Below are 11,991 nucleotides of genomic sequence, written 5' to 3' on the forward strand. Positions count from 1 at the left end.
AGTCCAGAAATACGGTAATTTAATTTATTTCCGACAGTGTTTACATGTTTTTGTTGTTTGCACGTGTCCCACCTTGTTTGATGGTCCTTGGACACACTATTGTGCGTGTGCACACATTCTCCCACACTGTGACGATTAACAACTATTCTGGATTTTTAGCCTTTTTCTTTCTCCTCATAGTAAAATTTGATGACCTTGTTGAGTGCTAATGTGTATTTGTTCTGTTCAAGGCAAATCATGCAAGCACTGCAAGCCTGCATGCATGTTTATTTTTTAATAATTACCTATTTGCACTTTATAGTAATATTACCTTGGAATTGTCTCACGGCAGCCCTGACCAATAGCACTCATAATAAATTAAGTGAAAATGTACAGTTAATCCATGTGATCAGTATCGTCCTATATCAATCATGGATGATTGTAATCGACAGAGTAAATCCCTGATCCGAACATACCTAGTGGTCATTCCTGTTATTGAGAATTGATTGTTTTCATATGAATTGTAAAAAAATGGAACAACATGTTTATGAATGACAGAAGCATAAAAACCAAAATACTCAATACTCACGCTGGCAGATATTTGGATCTCTCACGTCTTTCTCCGGGTGTTGGAAGTAGAAAGGCTTGCACTGCTCACAGTTGTATCCAACAGTATTGTGCTGACAGTCATCACAGACACCGCCACTTACATTTCCTGAAGCCATATACACGGCCATGTCAAAGTGACATGAGTCCGCATGCTGGTTGCAGTTACACTCTGAGGACACCACAGAAACACATAATCAAAACACAATTAACTACAAATGGATATTTACAGTTTTTTTAATCATAAGGCCTCTAACCTGTGCTGTGTTGTGACATTTTAATATTTAAATGACACTCTCGCAATCTTGTTATTCCATACAGTTGTTTAACTTCATGTTGCTATCCATTCAAAGTTGTGACGGGGAAGAAAAATAACCGAGTCGTGTCTTGCGACCTTCTGTCTGCTTTGTTGGCAAAGCCTCTAAAATAAATCGAAAAGACAAAGAAAAAGAGTGCCAACTCACTCTTGCAAGCATTGGTGTTCCGTCCCTCAGCAGGTCTCCATGGGAGATCATGATAGAAATCTTGACACTTTTCACAGTTCAGTCCTTTGGTGTTATGATTACACATGCAGTGACCATGAACCTGGGACATGTCAGCACAACGCCGTTATAAAGCCAAATATAATGATTGATTTGTCCACACTTTCCTCGTCAAGTCGTGGTTAGGTCAGGTGCCACAGCAGAGCAACATTCCCATCCACCACAGGTGCATAGACGTTTCCCATGGCAACTTACCATGCCTTCCCTGGTATAGCCGGTGTGCTGGATGGGGGCACACTCTGATGCATGGCCATAGCAGAAGCAGTTTCCTCGAACCACCATGTCAAAGACAGCGTAGTAATACTTTTCTTTAATCTCCATACGAGAGTCAAGCAGGTTGTCCCCGAGTGTGTGAAGTTTGGTGAACTTCACTCTTAGATTGGTGATCTTCAGCATATCTGTCAGAATAATAATTGGTGACTAAACAAAAACCAGAAAATTCAACATTAACTAATTCAATACCAAATACATACGTATTTATACTATTTTTTAATGCTCTCGCCATTCTTTTTTACATTTTTTGTGCGAGAGGCAACTGACTAAAAAAAGATCGCTGACATTGCACTTTTAAGCCATAAAAACGGCCACAAGGTGGCAGAAGTACATTTGATGAGAGCTCAGCAGGGACCTTTTACATGTACAGTGTCCATGTACAGTTGGAGGGAAACTTTGATGCATGCACATGCACATGCACATGCACATGCACATGCACATGCACATGCACATGCACATGCACATGCACATGCACATGCACATGCACACACGCACACACAGTTTAATTCCAAATGTGAAAGTTTGTGGCGTAAAAGAAAAAAATAGCGAAAGTGAAAGTTATGCGGCAGTCGAGTCTTTCTTTTGCGAGGTTCCATATTTATATAGCCATAGAAAACAATGAAAAAAATCTGTCAAAATCGTCTGAAATGGCTCGTACCGAAGGGGTTGACTTTTGAAAAAGGTCTTGGATTGAATGAGTTAAACAATATTAAACTAGTCAAAAAACACATCAAACAATGTTAGTGCAAGTCTGTGCATACTTTGGATTCGGGGGCTGTAGGGGTCATTGATCCGGAACGCTGGGTCCAAAACTCGGAAAATGACCTTAGTGAAAAACCACACCAGATTACTGACTCTTCAAACCGCATGCAACCACTGAGAGAGTCATTGATACCAGTACCTCGCCTTCAGTAGACGGTTCAATGTCAGAATAGCGTGAGTCACAGATGACATCATCGACCTTCTTCATGGGACCGGGTGAAACATCGGGGAAGGACGTTTCACAGTCGTAGGCAAAGTAACGATACACATTCCAGGTTTTCCCAAAATCAGCTGAGCGCTCAATCACCATGGCAGCAGGTCGGAATGTCTTCAGAGATGACGGTTGAAAGGGAACACGGAAACACTCATGGTAGGGGTGTCATGATACACTCAGCTCTCGAGACCAAATACAAATACTTCTCCCACCAGAAGAAATACAAATACGGGCTGCGTGCACACCTCTAACGGAGAGATACATAATTAATACGCAAGGAAAGATTCACACTAAATGTTCCTGACTTCCAAGAGTTTGAAAGTCTACTACAATTATGCACTTTTTGAAATCGACCATTGCAATATCCCGATAAAATCAAATAAATTCCCAATATCCCAACCCAATTTCAAGGGCAGCAACTCACTTTGAAGGTCATGATGAGGTGAGTAAAGTGAAACTCTGCCTCCAAGTTCAGCTGGATTGTGACATTTTCCAGGCCTGCAGACAGAAAATCAATAATATAAACATTCCAAAACATGTCAATGCCCCGATGATGCATTCCAGATTTGCATTGCTAGAAAGATTTCAGCACAAATTTCAAGTTCCGCAAGAGCAAAGTTTTTGATGGCAAAACAATTTTTGTACAAAATAAGCATCCTAAAGAATTAACAAGAAATTGCTTGCTTTTACGAGTGTCGATTTTGGTTCCTAACAATTCTTGATTCCGATTCTTTCAGGAGGCAGGGTCATAAAAGTTTGCAAATGAGGGTAACCAGAGTTGTTTTTGGATGAAATGTCTGAACTTCTCCATGAATTGTGTAATGATATGAACCAGAACTTTACTTTACTAACTTATTTTAAACCAGAATATAAATATCACGGTGGTCTAGGGGTTAGCGCACAGACCTCACAGCTAGGAGACCAGGGTTCAATCCCACCCTTGGGCATCTCTGTGTGGAGTTTGCATGTTCTCCCCGTGCATGCGTGGGTTTTCTCCGGGTACTCCGGTTTCCTCCCACATTCCAAAAACATGCTAGGTTAATTGGCGACTCCAAATTACAAAAAAATAGGTATGAATGTGAGTGTGAATGGTTGTTTGTCTATATGTGTCCTGTGATTGGCTGGCGACCAGTCTAGGGTGTACCCCGCCTTACGCCCGAAGACAGCTGGGATAGGCTCCAGCACCCCCGCGACCCTCGTGAGGGAAAGCGGTAGAAAATGAATGAATGAACTTTGTTTGTCACCTCAATGTCGGTGAAAGCTACATCTTTGATGACACCCTTATTTCATTATAATAAGTATGCAGAATGTAGCCTAAAACTCTCAATACTAGAGTCAATACTAGAAGACCGGAAGTATGTTGTGTGAGTTGAGAAGATCCCTTGACTGTTGCTAGCCGAGACACTGTGTGAACATGAATCATGTTGGGCCAAAAGCGAGGGTCAAATGGTACGTCTGGAGAAGTCTGGAGTAAAAAATTGTAAATTGAACTTGTAAAAACTGTACTGTACATTTATTTCCAATGGAAATGATATTATGGAGGCTGCACGGTAGAGAGTGGTTTGCACGCAGGCCTCACAGCTAGGAGACCCGAGTTCAGTTCCACCCTCGGCCATCTCTGTGTGGAGTTTGCATGTTCTCCCCGTGCATGCGTGGGTTTTCTCCGAGGACTCCAGGTTCCTCCCCCATTCCAAAAACATGCTAGGTTAATTGGCCACTCCAAATTGTCCATAGGTATGAATGTGAGTGTGAATGGTTGTTTGTCTATATGTGCCCTGTGATTGGCTGGCCACCAGTCCAGGGTGTACCCCGCCTCTGCGATAGGCACCCCCCACGACCATCGTGAGGATAAGCGGTAGAAAATGAATGAATGAATGTTATTATGGAAAATGCAGAATTACAGACTGTGTGTTCTTACTGGAATGTGTCCTCAATGAGCCAAAACATGTTGGAATAGTTTCAAAGTAATGTTGCCAAAAGAAATGGAGTTTAGCGTCAATCTCTTTCAACTTGCACACACAATTATGAAAGTCATAATACTGTTTGGTAACGGTTTTCTCTGTTAGAATACTGAGGCCTTTAGTCAGCTAAGATATCTGGATCAAGAGGTTACAGGTGTGACTGATGTTGACCTTGGACGGCTGTTTGGTTCTCACCGTTCTCAGACTGCCACCAGGTCTTCAGTCTGTTCGGGGCAAATGTGGTAACAACATTCTCAATACGATGGTTGTTGGTCTGATTGGTTGGTTCGCTGTAGGGGACCGCTGAGTCACACACAAAACACTTTTTTTCCTCCTGGCAGAGAAGAGAGGAAGAGTGGGGCAGAAAAGCAAAAAAGGGGAGTTAATGAAAGGGGGAATTCCTCAGATTCCCGTGTTCCTGCTGTTGGTCTGTATGACTTCAGAGAAATAGAATCAATCCTTCAAAACTTTACACACATCAAACGTGTAGTTAGTAGGGCTGTCAAAAATAACATGTTAACGGCGGTAACTAATCGAGTTCATTATTTACGTTAAATGTTTTTGCGTAACTAACCGCTCTGTTATGACCACAGAAGACGGCACAGTGTAGATCCCCACAGTCACACCAAGTATGTCGCCTCTTCATAACTTTATTCTGAGCTGAACACATCAATAGCAGTGCAATTCTAATTCAACTCTAAAACAAATTCGTATCGAATCCATTCATCATCGTAACACTTCGATCGCAAGATGCTTTCATGGACACCTTGAACATCACAACAACTGGCGAGCTGCATCCAATTTTTTTTCGTTGTTATTCTTGTTTAAATCACAATTACATGTAAACTGGAAATGATAATATATTTTAAAATACTTTAAACATTTGTACATTCTCTTTTGCTCCTTTAAGTGAACATGATTAAACTCAGGTCCCATTTACGACACTAGATTTGCACCTGAACGCACCAGGGCAGACACACAGTTTCAGATTTGTCGTAACATTTGATGTTCTACTAACAGTGTGCACTTATAATCACAATAGAGGAAAATATGAGCTGTAAGCCTCATATTACAAATATACAACATAAGGTGGACAGAAATATTTCAGTATTGAACAAAGCAAAATTTGTTCTCAATCAGAAATCACTCCACACTCTTTATTGCTCTCTGGTTCTACCATATCTTACTTATTGTGTGGAAATATGGGATAATAACTATAAAAGCAATCTTCACTCGCTAAATGTACTGCAAAAAAGGCCAGTAAGGATAATTCATAATGCCGCCTATAGAGAACATACTAACTCCTTATTACTAAAATCACAAATACTTCAACTTGCTGATATAGTTCATCTTCAAACAGCTAAAATAATGCATAAGGCTAAAAATAATAACCAATTAGCTAAAAATGTAATCCAGTACTTTTCTACAAGAGAGGAGAAATATGATCTCAGGGAAGACTTCAGACTATGCTGGGACTACATTATGCTAGCCATAGCATTTCAGTATGTGGAATCAAACTATGGAATGGATTGAGTAAGGAAATCAAACAATGCACAACGATGAGCCAATTCAAGAAACAATACAAGCAGTTGATGTTTGCTAAATACAAGGATGAAGAGTCTTGAACCAGTCATGATGTTCTATATATATCACTATATTGACACGCACTATGGTACACATTATGGCATTGGATGCTCATATCACAGAGTACTTTGGTACGTGATAAAAAATTTAAAAAAATTAAAAAAAACTTCAACTACATTAGGAAAGCAGGAAGTGAACAAATGTAACAGTTAGTGATTGTAAAAGTACCAGATGGAGGGGTAGGATTTAATAGGCTTTTTTTTTGCCATATTTTAATTAGATTTAAATATGTGCGCTGTTAATATATACAAATATACATAATCCTACCCTATAATTTGTCTTTCTTTCAATAAAAATACGGTAAAATGGGCATATTTCAGACATGGTGATTAATCATGATTAATTAATTTGAAAACTGTGATTGATTTGATTGATGCTGTGAATGTTTAAGGTTTTCCTGTTGCCATCCATTCAAAATTGTAAAAAAAAATACTGTTTTACTTCAGACAGAGTGAAATCAGTTATAAGTTAAGTTAAATAAGTTATTAACTTCTCAATCAACAGAACAATACAAAGTACAAAGTGTACAGACTTACTCTGGACTTACTTGGTCATGTCTGGGGCTGCAATACTGTGTTCTGATCTTGTGACATCACTTTTATTTTAGAACTAATACTAATTGTTTAAACAAATAAAAATCATGGGCTGCACGGGGGACGAGTGGTTAGCACGCAGACCTCACAACTAGGAGACCTGAGTTCAATCCCACCCTCTGTGTGGAGTTTGCATGTTCTCCCCGTGCATGCGTGGGTTTTCTCCGGGTACTCCGGTTTCCTCCCACATTCCTAAAACATGCTAGGTTAATTGGCCACTCCAAATTGTCCATAGGTATGAATGTGAGTGTGAATGGTTGTTTGTCTATATGTGCCCTGTGATTGGCTGGCCACCACTCCAGTGTGTAGCCTGCCTCTCGCCCCAGAAGACAGCCGGGATAGGCTCCAGCACCCCCGCGACCCTCTTGAGAATAAGAGGTAGAAAATAAATGAATGAATAAACTCACAAGTCAGTGAGGGAAATGTAGCTCTTTCTTTAGCAGGAGCCAATCGTGAGCTCTTAATGAACTCACTACGAGGTTGTCAAGCCACTGGAAATCGTAGGCCATCACTCATCTTACAAAGAACACTAAAACATCACAAAGCAACTTGACCCAAACTTAAGTGCCAAAGTTGCAAAATGTGCTGCAAGGAAAAGGCGGCAGTGACATGCTAACGACATTTGACATGCTAATTTCGACAGATGATTCTGTTTCATGTCCAACTATTGTCTGAGGCAAAAGGATTACTCCAAGTGAAAGAACTCCACAGTATTCTTAGCAGCTGGACAAACATCTGCCTCCTGTTATATCAGCACCTCCTTATGGGGGTTGTGTAGTTTGTGTGTGTGTGTGTGTGTGTGTGTGTCACGGAGGGGGGGCGGTAAATGGATTGAGATGGGTAGTCAGCACAGGAAGTGCTGCAGACTGTAACCCCCAACTCCACTCCCCCCTTCAAGTCACAGACAAAGTCACACAACTTTGTTTATTTTGTTGAACATTCCATTCCATTAGAAGACAGGGACCAGTCCAACAAAACGTGTCATCTTGAAGTTAAGTATGTAATGTGAGAACCAAAAACACTACGAGATGTAGTGTATGTCGTACTTCACTACCCAATACAATACGATGTATTGTATGTAGGATCTAAAACACATGAACTGAATTAACAAATAATGTTTTCTGTATGAAAGCTATGTAAACAATGTAATCAAGAAATAGTCTGTCTCGATGTTAAAAAGCATGTGGTAGAAACGTAAATAAGCTTACAAAACATGGAAAAAAATAAAGCTTGAGAAAGACCAACTGACAAATAAAGTAACAAGACATGCATGGTCACAATGACCATAATGTATCCCACTTGGCATCCTCCCATTGTTCATGATACTGTCTGAAAAACATGTGGACTATCATAAGCGGTTCTGCTAAACTGATTTGCTGTCTTTTTACATGTACGCTGACACTGGCCAAACTTTATGACCGCCATGCCCAAGAAAATATAATACTAATCACACGGCATTGTCCTGCAGTGTCAAACGTAAGTCTGAAAAGTGTGAAGACTAGTTTGCGCAGTTTGCCTTCCGCATATATTGTCACCACCACTTCCCGCATCTGTGCAGCACGAGTGCTATTATTTGGTCCTGCTTTGGCCCGTGTCATTCATACAAGGGTACATATGTTTCTATGAAGAAACCACAAAGCTGGATCCTTCTACTATCAGGCGACTATCATAAAATGTGTGATGTGCAGCCCACACTGTTTGCCAATTGGTTGCATCGCGTTCCCGACTAGTTCATGCAAGTGGAATTATGATTATGCGAGCCAGATATTGAGAACATTTGCCACATCCACGCAGCCCTTACAGTTTACACATACTTCACATCTGTTTACGGTAAATGTACTCATTTGCACGCAAACTTGCGTACCAGTGCAGGACAACATTTTTGCACAGTGGTCATAAGTGAGTTTTATGACCACTCACAAATTGTGCCTTTACAATCATAATTTGAAAACATACTGTGAATTACTTTCTATAAGCTGCCACTGTTTCACAGGCTTTGAACTCAGCAACTTGAACTGTAATGTGGAAATGATGTGTTTTGATCGGACAAATCGTAAGTAAGTTTGATCAAATGTAAGAATCCCAACAACTTCCGCTTGGACTTCCTGGACCGTCGCATGTCTCACTCGTCAGAGAGCGACAACTTGCGGTGTAACTGTACAGTAATAAACGGATATATCGGATATATCGGACTCGGATATATCGGAAATTCGCTCACAACGAACAGATAAAAAAGAACCGATTTTTCTGTAATGCATTTACAGAATGCATTTCCATTAAATTTCCCTCGCATATATCGGATGGCCGCATCGTGGCGCTGCGATTCACCGAATCGTGACAGGCCGCTATACGACGTCATTTGCAGCGTTTGCAGCGTTGCCTGCGCGTCCAGGTACATTGGAAACATAGTCAAGGAAGTGCCTTTTTATAACGGATAAAATCCCATTTACGCATATACCGGATATAAATCCGATATATGCGTAAAACGGACATTTTCCGGTATACGCATATAACGGATTTCGCTTATATCGGACAAAACCAGTGGGAACAATTGAATCCGATATATCCGAGGTTTACTGTATTAAACTACAGAGCCAATCACTGATGATATAGTAGATGGTCGACAGGGCTGAGGTACTATTAAATTTGGGTTCCTTACTGTTTTATGCTCATACTAATACCAATTTCTTATGATTAACTAACTAACACAATGAATTAATTAACACGACAAGACTTGTGCTATATTGTGCAGTAACTGATAAATCTACGCAAACTAAGCATTTTATTGAAGTACACCAAAAAAAATCCGCTAACCGGGACATAAGAGCTGAAGTTCCAATGTATTCATTTCGCTACCGCAGTGGTTCCCGGGCTTTTTTGCAGGGCCCACCTTTGGGAGATTAAATTATTTTTCAGTCCGCCCCCACCACACTATGGCAGGCCACAAAGCAGCACATATTAGGAGCTTCACCGTGTTCTGGGTCGCAGAAAGGAACATCTCAGAGGATTGACAATGTATGGAGCAAAATACCACTATGGTGAGGGGGGTAGTGGGAATTTTAAAAAAAACGCGGAAGTAGCCACAACAGAGGGAGGATTGACTCCAGGAAATACACTTTTAGTAGCGTACAAAGCAGCAGTAAATGCTGGCCTGTGTTTGCATGACAGACAAGGAAGAGGATGACAAGTGGATCAGACATTTTGATGAGCTCATGGAGACAGGGATCTGATGATTCTGATTGGCAGTTAACAGTGGGTGAATATGATTATACGTGGAGAGATTTTTATTTCATGTCAACTGGTGTGAATGGAGATTTTCCAAACATCTGTGTGGGGGTAAATGCTTAGCAGTTAGAAAGAGATGCCATTTTGCCTGTGTGCATCCCAGATGTAATTATAGTGTGTCAACTATTAACTTCTTCATTGTTTATTATTATATATACAATTTATTTATAATGATTTACAAACCTCAACTTCATTATAACACATTGTTAAATTGCTATATTCCCTCTTCATTTTCTGATGTTGTTTCAGAACTGGCAAAGAGAACATGTGGAGTAAGAAGTGAACAAATGTCATTTTATGTAATAATGTAATAATTGATGTAAATGAGGAGGGGGTCAGGTTGAATAAGCTCTGCTTCTTCCTACTCCTTTTGGACAAGTGAAATTGTGAAGTGTGGTATGTGGTGTACAGTATACCAAAGTATGTAGTAACATACAACATATGTAACATATGTAGTAACATATGTAGTATGTTCAAATACAATTCAAAATTGTAAATATGTTTAAATATTAACATTTGATGGTGACATATCTGCAACTCACAGATCGTGTGGCTTTATTACCTGCAGGTGGCTGACAATGCAGAAGGGTTCGGGACGGTTCAGTCCACAGGTGGAGGTGGACGACAACTGGTGGCCCCGACCAATAAGAAGATCTCCTGTGGCTGGGTAACAGCTGCCCTCGGTGCAACCATCACTGAGCCCTGCAAGACTGATCTCATCCTGCTGGGACAAGGTGGACCCCAGTAAACCTAAGAAAAGAAGATGAATAAAGACAATGAGAAAGATTTGCTGCTTTAATACCTTCATTCGACATTAAGCTACTGAACTGAGTGCAATGTGTAAACTTGGAGTAGCGTACAGTTCAGAATCAACTATTGTACGAATTATGAATTCATCAAAGTCATTGTCCTTCATTTTCGATTCAATTTCGATTTGTTACAATAATAAAAGAAAACTATGATCTGTGGTTTTGTTTTGTGTGAAGCAGGACTGTTCAAACTTTAGTACTAAAAAAAATAGAAGAATTCGGTGGCTATTTTGATGTTTGAAATTTACCAAAAGTGAAAAAATAACCCCCCAAAAAGCTGCTTGCAGTGACAACGCGGTTATCATTTCAACATTTTCAACATTCAACTTATACTGCTTTACTCTTTTGACAGTTCTTGTTTAATTGCATTTTTACACTCTGTCCTGGGCAGAGCAGCCTGGCCCATTAGGCAAGGTTGGTAAATGCTAAGGTGCTATGGCCTCCGGGGGGTTGAAAAAAATCACCTTTATAAATCACCTTATAATAATATTAAAACAAGTAGTGACTCTTAAGTCTCAAAATAGAAAAGCTCACATTGATTCAAATGTAAAGGAACCCCCAATTATGATTTCTCAATAATGAAATCGCTACTAGAGCGTCACATTGGTAAGGGCTGGCTCTGGGACCGGCCCACGAAAAAGCAAAGAAAATACATAGCTGTGGCCCCCAAGTGACCACCAGGCCGAAATATGGACAACCCTTCTGTAAAGTCATTCACATTTATTATTTTAACAGCGATTCATGTTCATTTGTAAAATGATATAAATGTGCGGCTGCAGCATTAGCCAGGCAACAACAAAAGTCTATAAACAACTTCATTAAATGCATGAATTAAATCGAGTGGATGTACTTGTTTGTATTTTTGTAATACATACATTATCTTAGTTTCTTACCCAGGAGCAGACCCAGCTGAACGCACCGCATCTTCGCCTTCACACAAAACCGCCGCAATCTAAACTTTAGCAGATCTGAAGACGCCCACACACCTTCTTCGCCTTCTTCAATAAAGCAAGCAAGAGTGCGTTCCGACAAACAGCATCCGGCAAACTTGTCAAAATAAATCACTGGTTTTGTACTTGGTCTTTCAAATTTTAATTGCAAGTTTGCTATTTAGTGGGGTTTATATGCACGCGGAATCATAGAGAAACGTTTTATTAGTTGCATTAGCTATTGTTGGTCATTCAACTTTAAATTTGCGTCGTAATTATAACCATTTAGCTTGTGTAAAACGATATGCATTACACATTACAATGGAAATTTTAAACCATTTAATATTTCATTGTTGAACACGCTTTAAAAACAGCAATAATAAAACAAAACTCC

At 40.0% G+C, this 11,991-nt stretch overlaps 1 protein-coding gene across 1 annotated transcript in view; it reads right to left on the minus strand.

Moving 5' to 3' along the window:
• lamb1a (laminin, beta 1a) overlaps window positions 1-11,687 on the minus strand; it is a 36,118-nt gene extending 24,431 nt beyond the window's left edge. Inside the window, exons 1-9 of the mRNA XM_058087927.1 lie at window positions 11,562-11,687; window positions 10,422-10,609; window positions 4,533-4,671; window positions 2,801-2,874; window positions 2,302-2,490; window positions 2,162-2,225; window positions 1,323-1,525; window positions 1,050-1,170; window positions 569-757 (exon numbers count right to left, since the gene is read on the minus strand). Of these exons, the coding sequence (XP_057943910.1) occupies window positions 569-757; window positions 1,050-1,170; window positions 1,323-1,525; window positions 2,162-2,225; window positions 2,302-2,490; window positions 2,801-2,874; window positions 4,533-4,671; window positions 10,422-10,609; window positions 11,562-11,592 (1,198 nt within the window). The 5' untranslated portion in view covers window positions 11,593-11,687. The remainder of the gene's footprint in view (window positions 1-568; window positions 758-1,049; window positions 1,171-1,322; window positions 1,526-2,161; window positions 2,226-2,301; window positions 2,491-2,800; window positions 2,875-4,532; window positions 4,672-10,421; window positions 10,610-11,561) is intronic.
• Window positions 11,688-11,991: the final 304 nt, after the last annotated feature.

The sequence above is a fragment of the Doryrhamphus excisus genome, chromosome 11, assembly GCF_030265055.1.
Source record: "Doryrhamphus excisus isolate RoL2022-K1 chromosome 11, RoL_Dexc_1.0, whole genome shotgun sequence".
NCBI lineage: Eukaryota > Metazoa > Chordata > Actinopteri > Syngnathiformes > Syngnathidae > Doryrhamphus > Doryrhamphus excisus.